Source organism: Orbicella faveolata, unplaced genomic scaffold (assembly GCF_042242905.1).
Source record: "Orbicella faveolata isolate gen_17 unplaced genomic scaffold, um_ofav_v1 contig_3, whole genome shotgun sequence".
In the NCBI taxonomy this organism is placed as follows: domain Eukaryota; kingdom Metazoa; phylum Cnidaria; class Anthozoa; order Scleractinia; family Merulinidae; genus Orbicella; species Orbicella faveolata.
This window is the reverse complement of record NW_028301558.1, coordinates 19,485,527-19,509,884: the sequence shown is the minus strand read 5'-3', so window position 1 is coordinate 19,509,884 and position 24,358 is coordinate 19,485,527. Positions and strand designations below refer to the sequence as shown.

At 38.7% G+C, this 24,358-nt stretch overlaps 3 protein-coding genes across 5 annotated transcripts in view; 2 read left to right on the top strand and 1 right to left on the bottom strand.

Annotated features, from left to right (window-relative positions):
• Positions 1-280: 280 nt before the first annotated feature.
• On the bottom strand, positions 281-11,505 carry LOC110050975 (DNA replication factor Cdt1-like). Its single transcript, XM_089298458.1, has 9 exons — positions 9,577-11,505; positions 8,887-9,091; positions 8,107-8,316; positions 7,448-7,673; positions 6,093-6,281; positions 5,472-5,654; positions 4,959-5,071; positions 1,703-1,791; positions 281-1,090 (listed from the first exon to the last, which is right to left on the bottom strand). Exons 1-9 carry the CDS (start codon positions 10,373-10,375, stop codon positions 939-941), a joined length of 2,166 nt encoding a protein of 721 aa, XP_089154584.1. The 5' UTR covers positions 10,376-11,505; the 3' UTR covers positions 281-938.
• A 78-nt stretch (positions 11,506-11,583) lies between these two features.
• LOC110051021 (cytochrome b-245 light chain-like) lies at positions 11,584-17,586 on the top strand. Of its 2 annotated transcripts, XM_089298494.1 has the most exons (5): positions 11,584-11,912; positions 12,286-12,355; positions 13,401-13,478; positions 15,103-15,186; positions 16,151-17,586. In XM_089298494.1, the coding sequence occupies exons 1-5, from the start codon at positions 11,855-11,857 to the stop codon at positions 16,401-16,403; spliced, it is 543 nt and encodes a 180-aa protein (XP_089154620.1). In that variant the 5' UTR covers positions 11,584-11,854; the 3' UTR covers positions 16,404-17,586. The 2 variants fall into 2 exon arrangements, with proteins under 2 accessions (XP_089154620.1, XP_089154619.1); XM_089298493.1 differs by lacking the exons at positions 11,584-11,912; positions 12,286-12,355 and adding an exon at positions 12,375-12,893 and having other exon boundaries at positions 13,342-13,478.
• Positions 17,587-21,840: 4,254 nt separating this feature from the next.
• Positions 21,841-24,358, top strand: part of LOC110054990 (uncharacterized) — a 28,712-nt gene continuing 26,194 nt past the window's right edge. The window contains exons 1-3 of one of the 2 annotated variants that reach the window (XM_089298451.1): positions 21,841-22,453; positions 23,385-23,488; positions 24,194-24,329. In XM_089298451.1, the coding sequence (XP_089154577.1) occupies positions 24,278-24,329 (52 nt within the window). In that variant the 5' untranslated portion in view covers positions 21,841-22,453; positions 23,385-23,488; positions 24,194-24,277. The remainder of the gene's footprint in view (positions 22,454-23,384; positions 23,489-24,193; positions 24,330-24,358) is intronic. The other variant, XM_089298450.1, reaches the window with a different exon arrangement.

The following is a 24,358-nucleotide window of genomic DNA, read 5'->3' as shown; positions in this document are numbered from 1 at the left end:
ACAGACCTTGTGATCTATTGTAAAAGGTCATGAAACTCCATACCGCATGTCATTGATTTCTGTTTCTGTTTGGTTTGTTTTATTGAGATAATTTGATTGTTTTTTTAAAATATTATGAATATGTCGTAACCCCCCAAAAAACAGGTGTCGTATTACACCCTACACGTATCTCCCCATAACGGACACCTCTCTACACGGCGACCTTCACACAGTATGTCCCGAAGGTGGCCCTTGTAGAGAGGTTTGACTATAAACAATAAATTATTACAGACTCAGTAAATTCTGCCACATTACAACAAAATGTTGCTTTTAATGATGAAAATACAGTACTGAGTACTAAGTATTGTTGAAGGATAAATTCCTAATGATAAAAATATACAAACAGACACAGCTTGATCAGTACACAGTGTAAATGTAGAGACATGATAACTCAATACTGATTAGGTAAATGTAAAAATTCTATTAAAAAAATCATTTTCTGAATGCCCAGAACTAAATCTGCTGTGTACCTTGCCCAAAAAAGATAATTCTGTAATAAAAACAAGCCAACAATGAATGATATTGATAGGTCATTGAAAGTTTTCCCTTTGATATTGCATGTTACAATAACTTTTCTTGTTCATTTCTCTTAAAATTTCATGAGGGAGATTTTTGGGTTAGATTGGACAGCTGTTGTCAGTCAAAACCCAATCAAGGTCTCACTAGTCACAAAATTTCTGGTATAGTTCAATGTACAAGCAAGTAGTTAATAACTGATCCTGTGGAACATGGGTATGAACACCATGCAAATGCAACAATGTTTTCGTGACTTCCAAAGGGTAGTAAAAATGTTCCATTGTAAGTCATTAACAGTGCAGGCTCAATGAATAATTCTCAGATTGTCAAAGTCACCAGACCGTCACCATGTTGTAACAACAATTATCCCAACTTTTACTTCGTCAGTGAAATTCTTTGGTCATGAGTTTGTTTATGACATTGTTTACATCAGCAGTCTTGTTGATCTTGATGTATGCACATTTCCTTACTGTTAGAACTGAGATCCACTCTGGAACAAGCTGTGACATGAATCGGATGTGTTCTTCCACTTGTACTACAGTGAAAAGAAGAACTTCAATGAATTACTGTTACAAGTGAGAGATGCATTGCCTTAATGCTTAACATGCTGGATTCTGGATTGAAAAGGCTTGGTCAACAATGACTCTGTGGAAACTAGCATAAATTCTGCCAGTATGCCCCAGTGGCCCGATAGCCCTTTTCAAAGTTCAAATTTTTTTATAATTTTTCATTATAATGAAATTCACCTTGGATAGGAGACAATTTTGGGCAGAAACCACAAAAGTGTCCCAGATTGCCTCACATTCATGCTAGATCACACAGCACTGTTGCAGAGAATTATGTAGCTTGCAATTTCATCACTTGAAATAACATTTATACTGAAAGTGCCAGGTACTTGTGAAGTACTCACAAACAACTTAACATATTTGTCTTCTTCTGATGGTATCATATTACACTGCTGTTACTGTTATAATAGAATCCTGATTTCTCAAACCTCCGAGGGGAAAAATTGGCTTATGATATTGGAAATTAGTCAGAAAGAATTATATCCAAAGGAAATGCCTTCTAGTTTGAGTTATCAGGAGGTTCGAAAAATCATTTCCCTGCATTTAAACAGAAAATAATATACTCTGAAGTAAAATTATACCTGAAGATAGGGAAGTCTTGTAACTTTCCGAGAGTTTTACTGTTGCATCATCCAGAGGAATAGCTGCTTTGCGCTCAGCAGAGAAGTAGCTACAGAAAGTTAAGGACTGATACACTATCACACACATTTGACTAGCTAGTAAGAGTGAACTTACACCCAATTACTACCCTTGTCTACCCTGCAAGTCAAGTTTTTGTAAAACATATACTTTATGACCAAACCAAGGGAAACAGTTCATTCTTGTTTTCGCAAATTCTTGACATTGAGTACAGAGTCTTGAATAACTATCAAATGAAGAAGCTAGTCATAAAAGGGGATAAGTGACGATTTTGGTTGCTTTTCTTTTTTCTTGCTCCAAATTAGCTGAATTTTTGCATGTGGTCTTCAATGTAATAGAAAAACGTGTTCCTGTATTTTTGCCGCTGGTTTTTGCTTCGCTTTATAAAGACGCCGCTAGGAAAACCAAGTGGTTTTTTGCATACGCAATATCCTGAAAACGAAGCAAGGTTTAGCGCAAAAACTACGGGACATTGCTAAACATACCTAAACAAAACTCTATGCGAAATTTGGAGCGTTTTCGACAAAGTTCACTTTTGATTAAAATACCTAACGCCCTTTTCCCGCCGAGGCTGCAAATAAACGAAGCCGGGCCTTTGTTATGATAAACAGAGCCGATCCTTTGTTATAATAACCAAGCCAAGCCTTTGTTATAAGTCGAAGTCTCGCCTCGGTTTATCATAACAAAGGATCGGCCCGCCGCGACCGCAGGGACTTTGATCTCACTTAGAAAGCAGCAAAATGTCAATTTCACGCAATGTATAAGCTCAAAAATGTTGATTTTAGGTCAAAAAAGGTTTAAATGTTGATTTCACGTTAACGCGTGACGGCAAGGATGTTGGTTTCACTTAGAAACCAGCAAAATGTCAATTTTACGTGGCGCATAAGCTCAATGATGTTGATTTCAGGTCTAAATAGGTTAAAATGTTGATTTCACGTTAACGCGTGACGGCAAGGATGTTGGTTTCACTTAGAGACCAGCAAAATGTCAATTTCACGCAGCGCATAAGCTCAATGATGTTGATTTCAGGTCTAAATAGGTTAAAATGTTGATTTCGCGTTAACGCGTGACGGCAAGGATGTTGGTTTCACTTAGAAACCAGCAAAATGTCAATTTCACGCAGCGCATAAGCTCAATGATGTTGATTTCAGGTCTAAATAGGTTAAAATGTTGATTTCGCATTAACGCGTGACGGCAAGGATGTTGGTTTCACTTAGAGACCAGCAAAATGTCAATTTCACGTAGCGCATAAGCTCAATGATGTTGATTTCAGGTCTAAATAGGTTAAAATGTTGATTTCACGTTAACGCGTGACGGCAAGGATGTTGGTTTCACTTAGAAACCAGCAAAATGGCAATTTCACGCAGCGCATAAGCTCAATGATGTTGATTTCAGGTCTAAATAGGTTAAAATGTTGATTTCGCGTTAACTCATGACGGCAAGGATGTTGGTTTCATTTAGAAACCAGCAAAATGTCAATTTCACGCAGCGCATAAGCTCAATGATGTTGATTTCAGGTCTAAATAGGTTAAAATGTTGATTTCACGTTAACGCGTGACGGCAAGGAGGTTGATTTCTCTTAGAAATCAGCAAAATGTCAATTCCACGCAACGTATAAGCTCAAAAATGTTGCTTTTAGGTCAAAAAAGGTTTAAATGTTGATTTCACGTTGACGCGTGACGGCAAGGATGTTGGTTTCACTTAGAAACCAGCAAAATGTCAATTTTACGCAGCGTATAAACTCGATGATGTTGATTTCAGGTCTAAATAGGTTAAAATGTTAATTTGACGTTAACGCGTGACGGCAAGGATGTTGGTTTCACTTAGAAAACAGCAAAATGGTAGGAGCCCATGATGGGCTCCTGAAAATGGTAATTTCACGCAACGTATAAGCTCAAAAATGCTGATTTCAGGTCAAAAAAAGGTGTAAATAAAAATAAAATGAAACAAATAAACATTTCAATAAACACTTTTTCAAATACGGCAACGTCTTCAATGGCTAAAAACTCACGAGATAAAACATAGTTTTCGACAAACGCGATCGTAGCTTTATGTCACGCACCGCCATAACTTCCAAGTTCAAAATGCGCTGGTACCTCTTATGCCTGATGAGGACAACAACTTTGGCGACTGTTTAGTTTTGGATTTAAGAATTTGATGACTCCACGTGAAAACGCTCTATAAATAGGGCTGACAGATTAACAGATTAACCCTTCTGCGCAACATACGGGTCTCCATACATCTGCATGTCCCCTGATCCCAGAAGCTCAAAACACTACAAATCATGCCGATTTGAAATAAAATCAACGCAAACTGGATCACAGATCTGTTACAATCGATCGCCACTTGCTGGCCATTATTATGTTTAAATCTAGTTACCAGTTCGAGAAACGTCCGCAGAACGTAATCGCAATGCATGCCGGGAAGGGTCTTTACACCTCGTGCGCGGGAAGACATGGCGGTCGATACAAGACAAATTTTATAAGTCTAAAACCAGTTCTCGCTTTCCAAACTTTGACGCTAGCAACGCTTGGCAAATGGGCCACAACTCACCAGAGGGTATTTTTCTTGGGCAAGAACTGCTCTTGGACTTTGCTACCTGGCTCGATCTGACTTCGAACGCCGATAACACGATTACGGTATATTAGCTGCCTTCGAAGTTTCAGAACACATTTTGATTCTTTAAAACGTGCTGATGACTTACAGGTTTATCGAGGCTTTATGATGCCTCTCAACCACCAGGTAGGCACACAAGGTACTTTAAAACAATGCTTAAGATATTAGTTGACAGAGCTCTAATACGGCACATCTCTTTTTTGTTTGATGGCATTTCGTTTGACGCTCGATCGATTCACGTGTTGTGTTCACGTCACAATAACCGGTGTAAACAATCCGTTCCCAGATTTCCGCTCTATATGCTGTGGGATTTGGTTTTGACTTCATACACTATAAACAGTCTGCCTGTTTGCTGTTCAACAAATAAACTCCTAGAGACATGGCTAGGAAAAGCCAAGTTTTTTGCCTACGTTTTAACTCGAAAACAAAGCAAAAACCAGCGACAAAAATACAGAACCACATTTTTCTATTACATTGAAGACCACATGCAAAAATTCAGCTAATTTGGAGCAAGAAAAAAGAAAAGCAACCAAAATCGTCACTTATCCCCTTTTATGACTAGCTTCTTCAAATGTAGGATACGCTTTGAGTATTCTGCATAAGTCAGGGAGACGTTCCTTCATGGCAAGCTTCTTGTCAACTAGCGGATCTCTCGTCATGTTTTCCTCTATTTTCTTTGCTTCTTTCTGACGAATCTAAACAATCAACAAGGCTATGCATCAATGATATGAATGTATCTATTTAAGACTGAAATGTAAATGTAGACTAGTTGATAAAGATTTAATTTTCATGTTTCCATTGATATTGTGTTTAGAAACATCAAAAGCAGTGTCAAAATAAATACAAAGCAAATCTTTCCCAATACTTGCCTGATAGGCAAGACAAAGATGTTTAGATGGCAGAAGACAGAGTGTATAAAACTCCAAGTCTCCTAAAAGGGCAGCTAGGGAACATATAATAATAATAATATTAAATGTTCACAAGCTGCCCTTTTAGGAGACTGATCTTCTTTAGGTTATAAACATAATTATTTTGTTTATAACTTGAGAGAAGAACGGTCACAATGAAGACACTTAAGGTACTGTGTACATGTACCTTGTTCAGCAGATCTTGAGAGATTCCCTTCAAGGCTGATTTATGCTTCAGGCTGTTCTTATTTTCAGTATTTTCTTTCAATGCTGTGATGACTTTCTTTTCTTCAAGGTTGTTCTTGTTAGTTGTTCTTTGCTCTTTGTCTTCTTGCTCCTTTGAAGCAACTGTTCTTAGTGCTTTCTCAACCTGTCACAAATGAAAAAACAACTTTCATTTTAATCAAAAATGGAAATGACAAGTCTTGGAACTTAGATTTCTTTTACAACTCTTAACATTATTTTGTTATGACATGGAAGCTCTGTGAGCAGGCTCAAAAAACTAAATCATGGACTGTACTAAGCCCACCCAAGCAGGCAAGATGGAACTTAGTCTATCTTAGCCGCTAGGGATTAACTGCTGTTTCTTGCAAGAAAACGGTGTTCTCTATGTCATACAATGAATCCCTTATTGACCAAGCTTGTTTGGTCAGGATTGCTGGATATTGGCCTCAACATTGTTCTGCATGTTCAAAGACCTCAACTACGTCATGGTCCGATAAATTTACAAAATACATTGAATAGTGTGGCCAATAATCAACAATCTTGACCTCACTGTTGGTCAAAATAACTCATGATATCTACATACCCTTGGTGCTATCATATCGCGTGCTTTCTCTAGCACATCGTGAGCACTACTGTAGGTCTTCACCACAGGTGGCTGAGGCAGATCAGCCTCATCTACATCTGGGACATCATCAAGACAAAACTTGGGGTGCCAGCGCATGATCTTGTTATCATCAACTGACAAAGCTGGATTAAGGTTACAGAGGAAGTCCTGGCAAAAAGCAAGTCAGAGTACAATGATAGTTAGAAAATTTTCCAATGACAGAGTCATAAAACCAATAACAGAAGCCACACTTAGTCAGACCTCCAGTTGTGACCACCTCCCATAAACGCTTACAGGAGGTTTGACTGTATCCAGTTTTTATTTTACAGCAGATGTCACCAAAAAGAACAAATTACTGCATGGCCTCGTAATGTTGAAATGAACGATAATTTTTTCAATATATTTGAAATATGCCTTGGGTTTTGTAACAGTGATAAAGTCTGCATACAAGCCAAGTTGACCATCAGGCCAGTGCTTATCTCTGGTTTCAGTAGCATGAAATCACTAGGAGTATTTCTACTCTCCCAGCTGGATGGGATGCTAGTCCATCGCATGGTTACCCCCCAGCACTCCAGCATTAAGTTTACTCTCCACCTGGGTGGAGAGAGGTACAGTGAGAGTAAAGTGTCTTGCCCAAGAACACAACACGATGTCCCTGTGGGCTAAGGCTCAAACCTGGACCTCTTGATCTGGAGGCAAGCGCACTAACCGTGAAGCCACAGTGCCTCTCCAGGTTTTGTTATAGTCAAACATAAATGGGTAAAACCCCATTGCCAAATGCAGGGTAGTCACAACAGTTTGAATTGGGTTACTTTATTGTTGGAGTAAGAAGTTGATTTTGCTATGTTTTTCTGTAAAAGCAGGCGATTAGCCCAGCAGAATAGCTAGCCAAGATCATGAAGTAGATGATGATTTTTGTTAGCCACCAGCTATTTTTGACAACCCTCCCAAATGTATAATCTTTTATAGCCAATCAGAACTTGAGGCAAAAACTTGAAAAGTTGCCATGTTGTCATACATTCAGAGTCACGTGTCGCCTTGATTGTAATAAACTTGTTGCTCTGCAGGTGAATTACATCTCAACAAGAAAATTCACCTGTAACATCAAGGCTCTAGTAAGCATTAGAGCTGTTTTCAATTGAGCGTCGTAAAACCAAATTTGAAAACCAAACCAGTTACTTACAAGTTAGACCACTCAGGCAATCTCAAACCAAAGTCAAAACCAAATTAATTGTCTGATCACATTTGACACTCAGTTGAAAACTGCTCTATCAGCTGTAACATGTGTTACAGGTTTCAGTCCTTGACGACAGCTCTGAGTTCTACAACCGTACCTGATGGTGTCTCTTGGTTATTTTCAACATATTTGATTGAAAGGTATCTTTCCTGGCCAACATCTCACTTGCAGTCAGTGTCAGCTTACTGAGTGACTCTTCTGTTTTTCCAAACTCAACAGTCAGCTCAAATGATGATGACTTTCCAGGACATTTATCTTGACGGAATTCCAGAGCCAGTGGATACACAGTTTTCATTTGAGCCAGATGTTTTTTCTCAAATCGCCTACAAAAAAATGTACCAGTGAATAATTTATTATTGAGGAATTAAAAACACCAAGATAATGAAGGCTAATAAAAAGCAAAGTCAAAGAGATGTTGCTGGAAATAAAATGCTTATACTCTACAACAAAATGGTTTGTGGTACTTCTAGATTAAGTAACAAAAATCTAATAAGAGAAATGTGAAACGGAAAAATGCAAAATATGTAGAGAATGATATAGTAAGAATACAGCTAGCACAAAGCTGATTTCCATAAATGCCATTGAAACAGGAAACAAATACTTCAAATATGCATAGGAAGGTCGAAAATAAGTAAAACCTCTCTCACAATAGGACAAAAAACAAATTCATTTACTCCCGCCATAAATGATATTGCTTTCAAAGATCTAATAGGTAATAAGGTTTTCACCACACAATTATTATAGAAGGGTCCTTACTTTCTCGACATCTGCTGTACAGCATCTCTGAGTTTTGGGTAGGTACATTTCTCTTTCCGCTGGCCCAACAAATTCAGCACTGTGTCAGTGCAGCGGAACATCTCTGCCAAAGTCTTGTACTTATAGGGAAGGGGTAGAGTTGCAGAGGATGTATCTGATGGGCTGGACTGAGCTAGGGCATGGAAGCGTTCGTAGGCTGGAACCTTCAAACTACAAATATTGAAAAAATATACAATTAAGTTATAAATTATTACAATATCATTAAATGGTGACTGTCATTCTTGCCAGAGCTTCAGCGAGAACTCTGTTCAGAATCGCCACCTAAAATGTTAGTAGTTTTTAAAAATTGGCCCACTAGATGAAGTTGTTAATTTAGGCATTCCTCTTATTGCTCTTAAAGGTGCTGTACCAGGGCACCTACCTGCCCTGAGAGGACCGAGTATTATTATTAAACCATCATTGTAATGGTCCACAGGTTCAGTGTGTCACCACATCCTGAAGCATTTTTGTAAGTAAAATTCTTACACAGCTTAATTTTGCAGCTTTTGAAAAGCAATTTCTAGGTGACACATATTTCTTAAATATTTGTTGAATGTTTTTTTTTTAAATTTTGATACAAGACAATGTTCTCATGTTGATAATTTTCTATTTACTCCTAGACTTTACACTTGACAAATATGCATAAATTTTTAAAGCAAAAATTAGATTTTGATCACAGTCTGAAATGTAATAGATGAGAAAAATTTCAATTTCGACATTCCTATTTTAAAATACATGTACCTCTGTGATCCTTCTTTATCCACACTTCTTTTGGATGATGCCACTTGATGAAGCCTTGGTCCGTCATCCCCTGTAGAAGACTGGGAGGGTTTAGAAGCACTTTTCTCAAGTGATCTCATGCTCTTGATAAGTTTTCTGGCCTTTGCTAGATCCTCTTGAGCTTTGTTCACATTTGCACCAAGTGTAGCAGCTTTAGAGTTTTTGACTGATGGAAGAAACAAGGAAAAAAATAAATACAAAATGACAAAAAAATGGTGGAAATGAAAACAACATGAAACATGGCAGTAGTAGCAAACAACATCAGTGGATCACAAGTGGCATTGCCTCTAGTCATTTCAGTTCACACTGTGGTGCCTGGACTTAATACACTGCAGCACTGATGAGCTGCCAGCAATACAGTTTAATGTACCTAATATAAATGTTAAGTTGTAGTGAAAGAGAGCAGGCATGAGTGGGGCATTTGCGCCTGACTGAGATTTTATTGTCCAAATTCTAAACTCCTGGGCATTTTTGGATAGTCAAAGAGACTGAAAAATTGTTAAAAATCCAGTAAGATTATCCACTTATACCCAGCTACCCCTTGCAGCCTCACATTAGTTTGCGCATCATTTTTACCATGGGCAAAATAATTACAGTTGTCAGTTAGTGGAGAACCTAAAGAGCTTATATTTAATTTTTATTTAATTTCACCTGAAGCACTATCCTTTGACGCAGTCATCTGCTTCTCTTCTTTATTTCTACTTTTCTGGCTCAAATTTACAGCTTCTCTCCCTCGGCTCAGAACTATTTTGGCCTGTTCTGCTATCCACGGGTTCGCTTTGACACCTCCACCGATTCTTCGTACGACCGGAGGTGTTTTGGAGGGGGACGCTGTTGTTCCTTTCTCCACTGGGATATCAGCTTCCTGAGATGTTTGATCGACCAGTGAAATAACTTGCTCGGTAGACTCGGGAATCTTCGAATTCTCACTTTTATCCGCTTGCTTTGCTGATTTTGAAGATCTCGCTGCTCGTCGCCGACTTTTTGGCTTGGATTCCATCTCGTCCTTGTTTCGTTGAGCTTCTGAAATCTCAACTTCGCTTTTGTCCCTGGGGACTGCCTCTTCCATTTGTGTCGAGGACGCCATTTTGCGCTTTCTTTGCGCGTCGGTCAATTTCCCGATCAAAGCTTCTGCAAAAGCGTGGTCATCAAACAGAGATGTGGTTTCGCTGACAACTTTAGAACCTTTGCATGAAGTCTGGACGCTTTCTTCGTTCAAGGATCCCTTCGCGTTTATACTTTTAGCACCTTTACGAGATCGTGAAATCTTTATCTGAGAAGACGCTACTTGCCTCTTCGATCGTTGACTGCGCCGGACGGTAACTTCGTTTTCAGTCTCAGTCACATCTACTTTTCTTCGCTTTGCCGGATGGACACCTTCAAGACCTTTTCTTCTTGTTGTAAAATATTGACCTAAAGTTGACTGTTCCATCGCCGCCATTGATGCCATCTCGCCAGTTCGTTGTTACTTGTTTCGTGTGAACTGATTTTGGCGCGAAAATGCACATGTGGTGTTTACAATATACTGCGCATGACTCTGGGAACGAGATTGCTTCATTGCTGGCTCACAATCACGTGAAAATCAAATGCGTGACGGCTGTCATGCGTGACCTGTGAAACGAAGACCGGATGGCGGCAAATGGAGGATGGGTCGGAGGATGGCGGATGCAGACGGCATATGGAAAAATGCGGATGATAAAATGCAGATGACAAAATAAGGTTGGAAAAATGCAAATGCAAAAATGAGGATGGAAAATTGCGAATGTCAATGTGCGGATGATAAATTCCTGATAAGAGGAAATTTACGATGTTGTCTTGGCGACAGTCGATTTTCAATGTTTTAGGTATATCTGTCAACAGAATTCAATCATAGCAAGATGTCGTTGTTGCCTCTAATGGTTGGCGGTGAAAATAGCGCTAGAGTCACCGCGGCCTTTGAAGACGTGTTGCACATCAGTATGTTGTAGGTATGCAAACGCTCCATGTTCCTTGCAAGCTCCTCAAATAGGGTACGGTGGAAGTGGAGCACGATCGGTTACAGTACATGTAGTGGTGTTTCATTTAATTTGACAATGCCTTTTTTCTGCAAAGGAAATTTGCTTCGATATAGGACATGAAGTGAAGAAGAACGGAGTCTGATGATAAAAAGGAAAGTCTAGCTGTTGTTATGCGATCAAGACTTTTCCGGTTTTTTTTTTTCCCGGCTGGCGTACTATGTTTTGATCTGTTTTGTGCTTGAATAAAAAAGTTGGACTTTTCCCGGCCTAAATTCATGTCGGGTTTATTTACAACTAGGACTCAGAAAATTTTCCCTCATGCCACTCCCTACGTTTACGACTCTAAATAAATTTACCTTACCTTACCTTATCCTCATTTTTCCATCCGCATTTTTATCATCCGCGTTTTTCCATCCGTCATCCGCCATCCGCCATCTGCCATCCGGTCCTCGTTTTAAAGAGACCCGTGGCATTGGGAGTATTTTTATTTTATGTTAAAACTGAACTGGGCTTTTATTTCTTGACCTGTTAGATAGAATCAGCCAAAGTTTTATTTGTGTTGTTTTCGTTTCGCCGTTTCGCCGAGGAAGACCGGGGCCATTATCCTGACCTTATTAGGACAATGGAACAATAACGCCCATGGGGAGGGGGCTGGACTTTCTGAAAGGGCTCAGGTGATTGATGCCTTTGCAGTTTGTGTGACGTCCGGGTGACGTCCATAGTTCCTTGAAGCCGGAAAAGTCACAACACAGTACAGTATTTCGAACTAAAAAGAGTCGCCAGATTTGAGGTTGCCACAGAACTGATTGAAGTGGAGTGTTCTTACGTTTTAAATCCAGCGTCTCGAACTCACAACTGCTAGGTGTGTTAAGGAATTCGTGAGCATTGTCAGGATAATCGCAAGTTAATTTGAATCAAGGAACACTTTCAACATGGGCCACACAGAATGGGCAATGTGGGCAAACGAGCAAGGTGTCATCACCAGTGTTGGTGAGTATGTAACGATCTTACTTAAGCTTAGGAATTTTACATCTTTTAGTCAAAGCCCTCCATCAGGTAATGAACATTCATTACATTACGAAACAAATTTGAGTTGACAGACTTTATCACAGACTTCATTGCTTGTCAAAGTGATTTCATTTTGAAATTGTTTTCGATTTGTAGTCGGGTCATTGTGGGATCTAGCAAAATAGCTCTATTTTATGATTCAATATCAAGAAGTCTCTTGAAACAACCATGTTGTTGATTGCGTGCAAGTTTCTCGCTTGACTGAACTTCCACTTCTTAGCTGTGCGTGCATGTTTGATCGGAAAACCGGAGGCTAATATACTGAATTGTAAGCTTACTTTATTTTGCTTTTCAGTGTTATTGTTGGGAGGAATTCTTGGAACCGCTGCACAGTTCAAAAAATGGCATTTTGCTCTCTACACATTGTATCCTTTTTAAGCCTGTCTATATAATTTAGAGACTTGGGCAATATTTTTGACGGAATGCTTATTTGCATTCTGACGTAAATCCGGTAACTATTTTGTGCAATTTACGTATTTAATGTTTATTCTCGAGGTAGTTTTATGTCACATAAATTCAAGTTTGGTTTTGGCTTATTTCATTACCTTTTTATCAGCCTGGGATTAAGCTAATAGATTATATATCTCTTATTAGCCAAGCGTTAGGGCCGTACTGAGAGAATATCGCCCCGAGGTCTTGACAGTGTGGGCCGAATGCAGCGAAGTCTGTACAAAAAAGACTGAGGGTTAATATTTTCCCAGTACAGTCCTAAGTAACAAGCTTGGTTAATAAGAGATTTATTACACGACTGAAAATGTTAAAAAAAAAAAAAACGCCACAATCACAGACTGGAAAAAGTGTGCAGTTCTGATTGGCATCCAACTAGGCATGTACTCACATCTGATGTTAAATAAACCAGAAGGGAAAGAGAGTTGGAAGAAAAAGAAAAGGAATCTTTTTAAGGTGAAGGCAAGTTCTTTCAGAGACATCGTGTGGGGTCATTCAGGACAATGCATGGTCCAATACTGAGAAAATATTGCTTTGGCAGTGGAGCAATCTGATTGGTTGAATTTAGTTATTGGCCTTCTGAACTAACTTAGTTATATAATAATAATAATTATTTATATCATTAGCTGTTTTAATGAGGTATGTTTGAACAGAGGTTTATTATCTACTCAATAAACCTAGCCGAAAATGAAAAACTGAGAAAAGTAATCTATGAAATCAAAAGAGACAGGTAAATGTTACTCACAATAAGTTTGAAGTAAAAAATAATGCAATGTGGCATTGATGATGTTTTTATTTGCAAACATTTCATAACATTTGCATTGTTTGCATTGTATTGCACTGTGTGTTTAGTTAAGAAATAAATTATATTGGCTTCAGTTGTTTTTAATTTATAACTTCATAGCGATTTTTATGCAAAGTAAGCTCCCTAGAAGATGTTATACTTCTTTTACTGGCATTCAGAGTTTTAGGACTGCTTGTTTTGCTAATTGAATATCCAAGAGGAAAGAGAGAGAAAGGCAAAAAGACATTAGAGAGATGGTAAGATCTACAGTTAAGATACATGTAGCAAATTATGTGATCATGAATCAGCACTAATGTTAATGATTAAATAATACAATCACCTGGATGAATTGTAATTACATAGCCATGCAGGTTGTCATGTGTTTGTTGTCGTTGTTGCTGTCATGTTGTAGACAGAAGTTCAACATTCTAAGATTGGATAGGATTGATAATAGTTGTCAACCTGAGCCCAGAATTAGACCCATTTTATACAATCCCATCTTTATCAAGTTTAATTGCTTGAGAAGCATAGTCTCCTTTTTTTCCAAAATGGAAAGAGAACTCTTTCTAGAGGTACCATGGAAATAAGTCTGAAATAATCAAAAAAACCTGAAAATCATTGTTCAACTGTATTGGCTTTTAAATGTGCAATACACAATTAAGTGCCAGGAAATACCAACATATACCGGCCACATTCACCCCAAGTAAGGTTATTGAACGTTCTAAGGAGATGGGTTTTAAAAGGTAGATTTAAATAAAAGTATGAAGCTCAGCTAGAATTTCAAGCCAAAAAGAAACTATCATGGGATGCTGGTATGTATATTTTCTGGTTCTGGTTTGGTTTTTGCCCAGGAAGTTACTCACTCAGGTATAATAAAGGTATGGAAGTGTGAAGACCTTTTTGGGGTTTGGAATTTGGATTTGAGGACTTTTATTGGGTTGGAAATTTGTGGTTACTTTTTTAAGAGTTCACGAAAGAAAATGGTAAGGACTTTTTGGAGGATTTATCATTTTGTCACAAACAAGGATTGCATCAGTGTAACAGACGTCTCAGACAGATTTAAATTGTATGCAAATTTATGACAAACTAAGACTTCCCATTTCAGCAGTTTTTGACTTCCTGTTTTAGCGATTTTGGACTTCCTGTTTCAGTGGTTTATTCAAAAGAGATCACATTCTGACAGACAGATGGCAAACTGAGACTTCCTGTTTCAGTGATTTATTCGTAAAAAATCATGTTCTGACAGACAGATGACTCCATGAATTAAAAAACAGCAGATACAAAACCTGTCTGGAACTCTCGTGATCATTGATTTGTTTTTTAATGGGCCAAATTGGTATTCTTTTTGGACTGGAACTAGCTTGCAATGGAGGCTCATGGGATAGAATATCATGGGATGGAATATCATTAAAAAGAGATAAAGGTGATTTACATTTGAAGAGACTCCCTGCATTAGCCTCAGTCGCAAGCTAGTTCCAGTCCAATTCTGGGCATATGAATATGGCCCATTGAATTGAACATGTATTCTGAGAACAAAACAACTTTTTCAGTTTTTTGTTCTGGCTTATTAGACTTATTTGGTCTGGATTTAGCCAGATATGTTCTTTTTAGGGTCTGATGATTTTGTCACATTAGCTCTTGCCTGTCAATATTATGCCTGAGTAATGCCCCCCTCCCCCCCCCCCCCCCGATCTGTTGAAATAAATTTGTTCTGAGATAATTTTTACTGGTGATTTTGTGGGTGTTTTGTTTACTCTAGGTAAGGAAACTGAGATAAGGTGATATTCTGTAATGGTATTGCACTAAGTATTAAAGGTTAGTTGGCACTTCGTAACATTCGTAACTAAACATTGATTAACAGGTAATTGTATATTTTTTTAGGAATCAGAAACCTTTTACACAGTTTGTCAAGCTCTTTGGAGTCCTTGGAAGGAACTACTGGTTTCGATTTGTCTTTTACATTCTGTAAGTTACAAAATACACAAATATTGAATTGAGATACCAATGCGCTAAGCTCATATCTACTGCATGTGTGCGCGGAGGCCATTTCAAAGTCAACCAAAGTTTGGTCAAGTACAGGATGTACATGCAAGCTCAAACCCCCACCATGGTACATGGGGATGGGCGGAGCGGGTAGAGCTCCTTCCATTGGTTTTGTTTTTAATCAATAGCCCTTGACTTGCTTTACAAGATGAAGTTATGTTTTCTTGGTCATGACATCACGTGACATCATATTTAAGCTTGCCATCAGATCTTAGATCTACCATCTTGAATTTCACCTTTTTCCTCAGTAAGTCAGAAAATAGGGTAAATCGATGTTGAGGAAAATGAATCCAGAATGATTAATGCAGCATTAAACTAACTCTGCAATTTTGTGACAGAAAAGTGGACAGACAAACTCTGACAAAAATACATGCTTTGGCTTGACAGGCATGTGAAAACATGGTTGCCATGGTAATAAATGTCAATTGATGCGGGAAAACAGTTGACAGATCAAATGTTTGGCAAGGGATAGATGCACAGCTACTGCAATTCAGGGTGTGTTTCTTTTGGATTCTTAAATGCGAAAATGGATTTTGCGTTTCTTTTCTAAACAGATCAATCAGAGATCTCTTGGATCATGGTGCATCAAAGGAACCGAAGAATCCACTCTGAGCAAGGATTCTTAGGTTCCTTTGATGTACTGTGGTCCAAGTGATCTTGGATTAATCTGTTTAGTACAGAAACGCAAAATCCATTTTTGGATTTAAGAATCCAATCTTGGATTTTCTTAAAGAAATGCACACCCTAAGTTTCAGTATCCTCTTTTCAAATTCTTGAAACACCTCTTGGGGGTCCTTTTGTATGCGCAAGGGTTAAGTGCAACCATATCCAGTGAGATCTTCCCATGCAATATCTTGACAATGCAATGCTATCTTGAATCTTGCAGTGCCGCTGTTCCCTCTTTCTTCTTTTTGTCAACAATACTTGGAGGAGCGAGTCTGGTGTTCACAAGTTTGATTTATCTGCGAGCTGCCATTTCAGGAGAGACATGGAAACCGTGTCTAGCTGATGACAAGCCTGATATTTCAGCCAACAAGCAGAGTGATCCACCCAAGCAGCCACCTCCTCGAGGGCCACGCTCTAAGAGCATTGACAATTTGGCTGTTGAACCTGATGAACAAAATCCCAGTAGGGTGTAATTAAATAAACTAATAACATCTGAATAGAATGCATATAACTACATGCACGTAAACAGCATTACCATAAATTTATAGCTGCTGCAAATGCCCAGTGTTTTTATTCTTAACTCAATACTAAATATAAAATATGATTTGCAGATGTCAAATCAGCACCAAACTTAAACTTTTGTTTCAATAACAGTTTATGCTCTCCATTTGCAAGTAAAGAATACTGGAAATGCTAAGAACAGGACAAAATTAGCTATTATTTGCAGAATTGTTATGGTAAAAGTTACTCGCTGCAGATATCAGTGAGTCTTACGAACAAGTTCCAGCTAATAAGATAGCGGCAGTCTGGTATAGGTATGAGGGAGTCAAATGCTGCATCATCCAAAAGGTATGCAGTATCCAGAAACAAGTAAATTTTTTCTCAATCCAGAACTGAAAATCCAGGAATTCATACAAGAACAAGAGAACTTCGTAGTTCTTTTCAACACTTTTGACTGTTTTTTAAATGATATAGGGGGAATGTGATGTCTTTGTTTATATTTTGCCTCATTAGCATACGACGTATCATGCTAGATATGAATACCCTCCATCACAGACAGCTGAGAGGGTTAGATGTCTGGCTGCAATGCAGGGTAGATACGAATAATTTTAGCTTGCAGAACTCAGCAATTTTTGAAAGTTTTAATGCTTTGAGTATAATATGCATGAAAAAATGCAAAACCAAACTGCAAACTTTCTGGGTGGCAAAAGTGCTAATGAGCCCATACATAACATCTTTATGACAACTTGAGTTTTGCGCCACACCGAAACTGGTTAATACACTAGCTGAGCTCAAATTTCTTGGGGCAGTTAATCATTCTGAGTTGATATTTTGTAGCAATCAAGCAAGAAATTCTGTTAATGAGGCAAGTATTGTCAGGAAAGATTCTTATATTTTTTATTCCAGAAGGAATTTTTTTTTTATTACAGCCTGGATAAATGTTATCTTTGCACCACTAATTGCACATACATTATTTAATAGTACATAAAATTAATGCAGTTCTGCGCTCATGTATGGCTATGTATATTACATGGTGTATCATGTTTGTGGCAATGAAATTGTTGTAAAAATTACGTAGAACTTGAAAGTTCATAACTATTTCAGTACACAATTTAGAAATCTTGAAGATTTGCAATAAAATAGAAAGCAAAAATGCGTTAATTGTTAGTGGTACTAAATCTACACTTTGGCCAAAGACCATCAACCACACCACAGAGGGTGACGTGATGAGTGTGCAAATAAAGGGTCGCGTTAGAAACAATCACCTGATCACGAGCGCTTTCCAATCGATGAAGATTTGGTTTGAATTTCCAGAAATTTCCGCTGACGAATGGAACAACGTTTTCTGAATTACAAGAAAAGAGGACAACCTCCACAAGGTGTACCCAAATTTTCGGAAATTTCTGTTCTGTTTCATTTTCCGATTTTCGGTTGAATGGTTCGCTTTTCGGAAATTCAACAATTCCGGATTTTCTGGGAATTTTCCCTGGAAATTTCTGTACAATTTGTCTCCGTTTCAAATTTTTGGAATTTTTGGTGAAATTGAAAGCCCCACGCGAGCACAATCTCGAGCGGCACCAAAATGATATTTTAAAAAACCACTTTAATATTTACAGCAGCGCCCGACTTACAAAAAATCAGAGTATTACATGTAACAACAACAACTTGTTTCAAAAATGGTAAAATTCGTCGATCATCTGTAGAACGCTTCGTATATGAATGGTAGAAGTTGCCTGTAATCATCACCATACAAGCGCGGGTGGAACAATTGTTTTATTAACTGAAACGCCCCCGCAAAAAGAAAACTAAATTAAAATAAAAACATTACGCGTACGCAAATTAAATCATGTTTTGTAGAGCATGAAATAATTGCTCATAGACCATGATGGCTAAGCCAATGAGAACTCTTGAATTGCATTGTCCAATGATCTAGTTTGCTGTTAGTAGCCACTCAAAGAGTGTCATGTTGGAAATCCTCGAATCGAATTGGTTCTCTAATAATCACTGTTGGAATAAATCTACTGGTAGCGTTCTATCACGAATACCGTTCTCTAATTGACTATACTACACTCACTTTTTATTCTGTTAAGGGAGGTGCATAGCAGTGTGCGTTTGGTATTAAAATAGAGGCCGCTTCTTTGCGTCTTCAAAGTGTCTGTTAAGAGGATTTAGATAAAGCGGTTTTAAAACAGAGTTTGCATTCTGAGAACGCATCAAATGTTTTCCGTCCACACTACGCCGGAAGATTCTAAAAACGCAACAATCACCGGTCATTTTGAATTTGTGTTTGAGGAAAACTCGATCACGGGAATCACATGATATCGTGACCTCGTCCTTTTCGGAAAGCTACCTTTTTAAAAATGTTTTTTGTCCACACTAAAACTGAAAGCCAACTGATTGTAATCTTCCAAAGCAAAAGTTTCCAGTGACATTGGACGCAACCAGAACCATATAAAATTGAGATAAGTAAGTAGAATTAGGTATCTGTTTTTACAGCAAGATTTCCTACACTCTTTTTTTTAAATTAATACTCTTTTTTCGGCCCAGTCTGAATATTCGTAATTTTTATATTGATGTGTTGCGATCGTTTGGCCGTGGCTTTAAATAAAGACCCAGCATGAGTTCGTGATCGGAAATCGTTGATTTCCAAGAATAACAAATTTGTAGTGCTCGCTTTCCAAGATAGAAACACGAGATATTACTGTAAAGTTTGAGGTAACAATCTGTCCCGCATGGAAAGCGCGAAACAGAGCTTATACTGACAAATCTCCAAGATGGCCGGACAAGCCTTGGAACGAGAATTTTGTCCTCATTTTGCAGACTCAATCTTGTTGCCAGAGCCTTGGTTACCCCTGTCCAGCGGAACGGTCTTCGTTTTTCCGTTCCGTTGGACAAGATTCCGGACAACGGTAACGAAGGCTCAGGAACGAGATTCTTCCAGACTCTAATCCTACCTTGCGCACGCAAGAATATTATGGAGTGTCCGCTATCAGTAACGTACAGTGAAACCTGTATTAAGCGGGCCCCATATTAAGCGGACAACCTCTATTAAGTGGACACCAGCTTGAGTCCCTAAATTTTCTCTCCACATTTATAGTAAAATAAGACTACATTCAGCGGACACCTCTATTAAGCGGACGCGGACACCAATATTAAGCCATTTTGTTGCACAAAACCTGCAATAAGCGGACACTTCAAAGGCTGTTACTTTTAAAAGCTCAGCTCAGACTCCTTTAACATTATTCAGCGATGTCGTTTTAAAGCTAAGTGATTATTCCAGATTGATGCATTGAGTGACTGGACATTGTGCCATGAGCAGGGTACTGAACCCAAACAGGACGGTTTGATTCATTTTCCCAAAATAACTTTACACTGGTAGTCTGGAATCACCGATATTCCACGATATCATTAATTACTGGAAGTCAGGCTGACTTAGCATCATCTTGTTATTTAATAAGACCACGTTTGTATTACGAACTTAAGGTCACATTTTCCGCCCGACCAAGAAAGATCAGTTCGGTGGAACCCCGTTAATACGGTCACCAAAGGGCCCGGCATGAAAATTCGGCGGGGTAGGATCAAACCTCGTGACTGGTCTAACTTGATTGACATCCGCAATACAGATATAATTTTTTTATATGTATAAAAATTGAAACTTGAATCAGTGTGCAAAAAATAAATAATATGGGAAGATGAACATAATCGTATAGCTAGTTTAAGTGGCCGTATAAACGGGGTAAAATAATAAAGGATTATACAGGTTGGGATTTCAGAACCTTATTAACGGGGTGGCCGCATTAACGGGGTTTTCTTATGAGAAAATGTATGGGTGATTCGCTGGGACAAAAAAACGTGGCCACAATAACAAGGTGACCGTTTAACGAGGTGACGGTAAGGCGGGCTTCCAATGTAATGGTTATGATTAATTAGTAACAAGACATCGTCTCGTCCAGTTCTCTCTGTAATCATACTCGTGATTAACAAATGGGATTTCCGCTTCGTGGTCGTCCGATTTTGTTAATCACTCGTATGATTACAGTCCGATTTGGACTCCACTCAGTTCTATTACCATTATCTATCGTTGCATGTAACTTCGGACTAAACCGCTCGCCTTTCATCAGAGCCCTGGCCTCGAATGATTAAGACTTGTGTTGTTAAGCCTCGTCTGCATGAGCAGTTTTTATGTGACAATTTTTATTTCCTGGGGTAGATGAGGAAAGTTGGCCAATTTTTCTGTGACAAATATAGTTGCTGAAAAGCTGGCGTGTTCGCTTTTGTGTGACAAATAAAATTTGTCACATACGAAAAATTGCTCGTGTACACGACTCGTCACATAACATGTGGAAAATATGTTCGTAAGTACCAAGTTTTTCGGGAGCGACTAAGCAGCCTCGCCTTGTTTCTGCGTATCTCTGCTGTCCAAAGTCATCACTGGCGCACTAAACTTTGAACTGCTGACAAATATTTGCTGTGCCATCTATACGATCAAGAATATTTGTCACATAAAAATTGTCACATAAAAATTGCTCGTGTTAAGCCTCGTCTACACGAGCAATTTTTATGCGACAAATATGTTTGATCGTGTAGATGGCACAGCAAATAATATTTATCAGCAGTTCAAAGTTTTGTGCGCCAGTAATGACTTTGGACGAGGAGGCGCGGTGGCCTCAAGGTTAATGCGCTCGTCTCCGGATCGAGCGGTCCGGGTTCGAGCCCTGACGGGGACATTGTGTTATGTTCTTGGGCAAAACACTTTACTCTCACATTGCCTCTCTCTGCCCAGGTGTATAAATGGGTACCGGCGAAGTTAATGCTGGGGGTAACCATGAAAGTAGAAATATTCCTAGTCGCTTCATGCTACGGAAATCGGGATAAGCTCCGGTCTGATGGGCCACTTGGCTCGTATACAGACTTAACCTTCACTCTTAATGACTCTGGACAGCAGAGATACGCAGAAACAAGGCGAGGCTGCGTTGTCACCCCCCCCCCCCTCCCCCCGCCAATATTTCGCTTTCGAACATATTTTCCACATTTTATGTGACGAGTTGTTTACACGAGCAATTTTTCGTAGGCGAAAACTTTTATTTGTCACATAAAAGCTAACACGCCAGCTTTTCAGCAAATATATTTGTCGCATAAAAATTAGCCAATTTTCGTCATCTACATGAGCAAATAAAAATTGTCACATGAAAATTGCTCGTGTAGACGAGGCTTCAACCAGCTTTAGTCAAAATATTGGCCTCAATAAACCAGCGCGTTCACCCGGCTTGCATTCAACTGTGTTTACATGGGCCAATTAATTACATGAGTGTCTGTAACTCCAGAAAAGCTGTGAAACTTGTGACTCCAGAAAAGATGGTGCCCTGTGAACTCGCTCATCGTTGTCAGCTTCTTGTATAACCTGGGACCAGACAATTCCTTTTCTTTTTTTCTTTTGGCAGTAAACTGTAAACTGCGAGGAAAGATTTCTCAGTTACTTGTCAATATGATTTTCAATTTCTGGCAGCTTGTCCTCTGTACTTCCGGGTTATATTGACGAACAAAAAATCGAAATAAACAAGTGTGGAAATGCAATCTCTCAAGGTTTATTTATACCAATATTAACAGGTTACCAACCACGAAATCAGTGTTTATGAGCCGAAGTCGGTTTAACTGAAAGAAAACATTCTAACCGACATACTGTGACCTTTAACTGATATCAGCAAGTCATCTGTGTATTATTAAATGCTTCAATATTTGACATTTATACGGTAACGTCAGCAAAGGAAAGTTTCAGTTTCCATGCATGTCTTTTGAAAGCAGTGCAAAGCCATGGTAGAGATAATCAATACCAAAATATTGTAAAGGAAGTTAATTAATGTTTGGACATATGTTGACTTTTAACGGTAAAAATCTGGCAGATTGATGTAAACACAGATAACTGACGGAGGAGGCTTGTGCTGAATCAAGACTAAACTGTGATTCAAGAGAATACACTGCTATATATCGGCGGCTTTTTAGAGCTCTTTGCAGCTGTGAACAGGTATCGTCGAATATTATACCTAGTTTGTTTTTCTTCTTCGCTATAGTCCGGGGCTAAAGCCTGAAAAGATTTAATTTCCCTACTGACCATGTCATAGCTGGCCGAGTTCCACTGAAAGCTCAGTCATCGCTGATTTGACTTCGCATTATGGACATTACGATTTGAAGTCGCCGTAGTGATGCTTTTCTTTGTGAGCTCCTGATTTCGACATCTAAATTCTCCATAGTGGTCCCCAAAATTCTTTGAAGTACTCAGGAGTAACATAAACTGGGGGAATTGTTTGTTAAGTGATATAAAACTTCACCTCGGCCCGCTCTGTTCAGATCAGTTTCGAAAATAAATTAAATGCTGAAAATAAGTTAGGAGTCGTTTTAGCTGTCACTACATAGTACTTGTAGGCTGCCGTCTACCTAAAATATTTCTAGTGTGCCTGCTATCGGCTTTAATTATTTAATAACTGTCAAATAACTTTCATGTTTTATTTGCCTCAGTTAACTAAATTATGATCTATCTATGCTCTATACACCATTCACATATTGTAAGACCGGGGCTCGTTCACAAGGGAATTCCAAGCTTAATTTTAGCATCTCTAGACAGTAGTCAGTCGCAATCAAGAAGTCGTCATGATAACGATGTAAAGGATATTCACAGGTTTAACTGTAGCTGAGCAGCGAGGCGTCATTCACTGAACTGAAACAGCGGAAATGAGGAGATCGGCTCAGTTAGAGGAAGCTGCCTTGTTTTTTTTTTCTAGGAAATCCGATTTTGTAACAAAAACTGCTATTTTATGCTGATCGACCTTGGTCACACGACACTCGTAAATGGGTACATCCAAATTTATACTCAAAGTTACTGCGTTTGAGAAAACATAAATCTCGGAAGGGGATATACACAGGGTAAAGCGGTATGGAATGCTTTTCATAAACTGCAGGAGAGACAAAGAAGAGGTACATCGACATTTTTTCATGTGATCAGAAGAGAAGGGTTCCCTACAAGAAACAGGAAGAAAGCGAGATCTTTTCTCAGTATCGATCAGTAAGTAAGCGAATGCATATGACCGAACGTAACAGTACAATGTTATTTCTTTCTTGCCGTTTGACTTTCTCTTTCGTATGCGCATGCATGCGTGTTAAGTGTTCCATCACGAACAATGATTTAGAAGCGGGAATGAAATGGAACTGGAAGAAAGGCCATCGCATATTTGTACTTGCAATTTAGCGTTGTCATATTATCTCATTACAATCCCCGCTGTTCATATATAATTTCATTTACGTAGTTAACTCGTCAGAATAGAATAAAATATACTAAAATAGAATAGAAGAGAAGAGAATTGAATAGAAGAGAAACGCACTGAACAGCATAGCATTGGGCAATCATTCCACCTACTGAAGAAGGGCTAAGTCCGAAACGTTTAGACTAGCAGAGAAAACTTGACACTTTTGGAGCCTTTTGAGCATTATTTCTAATTGAACAGAACAGGCGGATAAAATCAAGGACAAAGGAGAAAAAGGGCAACGGATGATTTAGGAGAGAAAAGAAAGTGGTGATGGATAAGAGAGGGAACAAAAAAGTTTCATCATGCACAACGACAACACCTAAAACTACACGCATTCATGGACAACACAAGCACTTACACTAAAACAAGACGCTTTCCAAAGGGTGTGTCAGTCCCCATACTAATCGCTCATAGTATTATAAAATTTACTTCATCTCGCCTTAATTATGATGTGTTTTTTTCAGGAAGATGCTTTCCGGATTTCATATATAACATTGGATTTTGACGGTTGGTTTTCAACACAACTGGAGTAATTTGAAAGAGAGAGGATGGGAAATGCGCAGGCTCAGGTGCTGTATCCGGGTGGCGACTGTGCAAATGGTGAGCAACACCCGACGCCCAAGTAATCG

Bases quoted from the DNA above. Each gene is read 5' to 3' on its own strand.
- LOC110050975 (XM_089298458.1), bottom strand. From the start codon at position 10,375: ATGGCATCAATGGCGGCGATGGAACAGTCAACTTTAGGTCAATATTTT. The intron at 6,282-7,447 runs GTACGGTTGTAG...GCTTTTTGCCAG, and splicing joins TAACCAAGAGACACCATCAG to GACTTCCTCTGTAACCTTAA. The intron at 5,655-6,092 runs GTATGTAGATAT...CATTTGTGACAG, and splicing joins GCGATATGATAGCACCAAGG to GTTGAGAAAGCACTAAGAAC.
- LOC110051021 (XM_089298493.1), top strand. From the start codon at position 12,819: ATGTACTCACATCTGATGTTAAATAAACCAGAAGGGAAAGAGAGTTGG. The intron at 12,894-13,341 runs GTGAAGGCAAGT...ATAACTTCATAG, and splicing joins AGAAAAGGAATCTTTTTAAG to CGATTTTTATGCAAAGTAAG. The intron at 13,479-15,102 runs GTAAGATCTACA...ATATTTTTTTAG, and splicing joins AAAAAGACATTAGAGAGATG to GAATCAGAAACCTTTTACAC.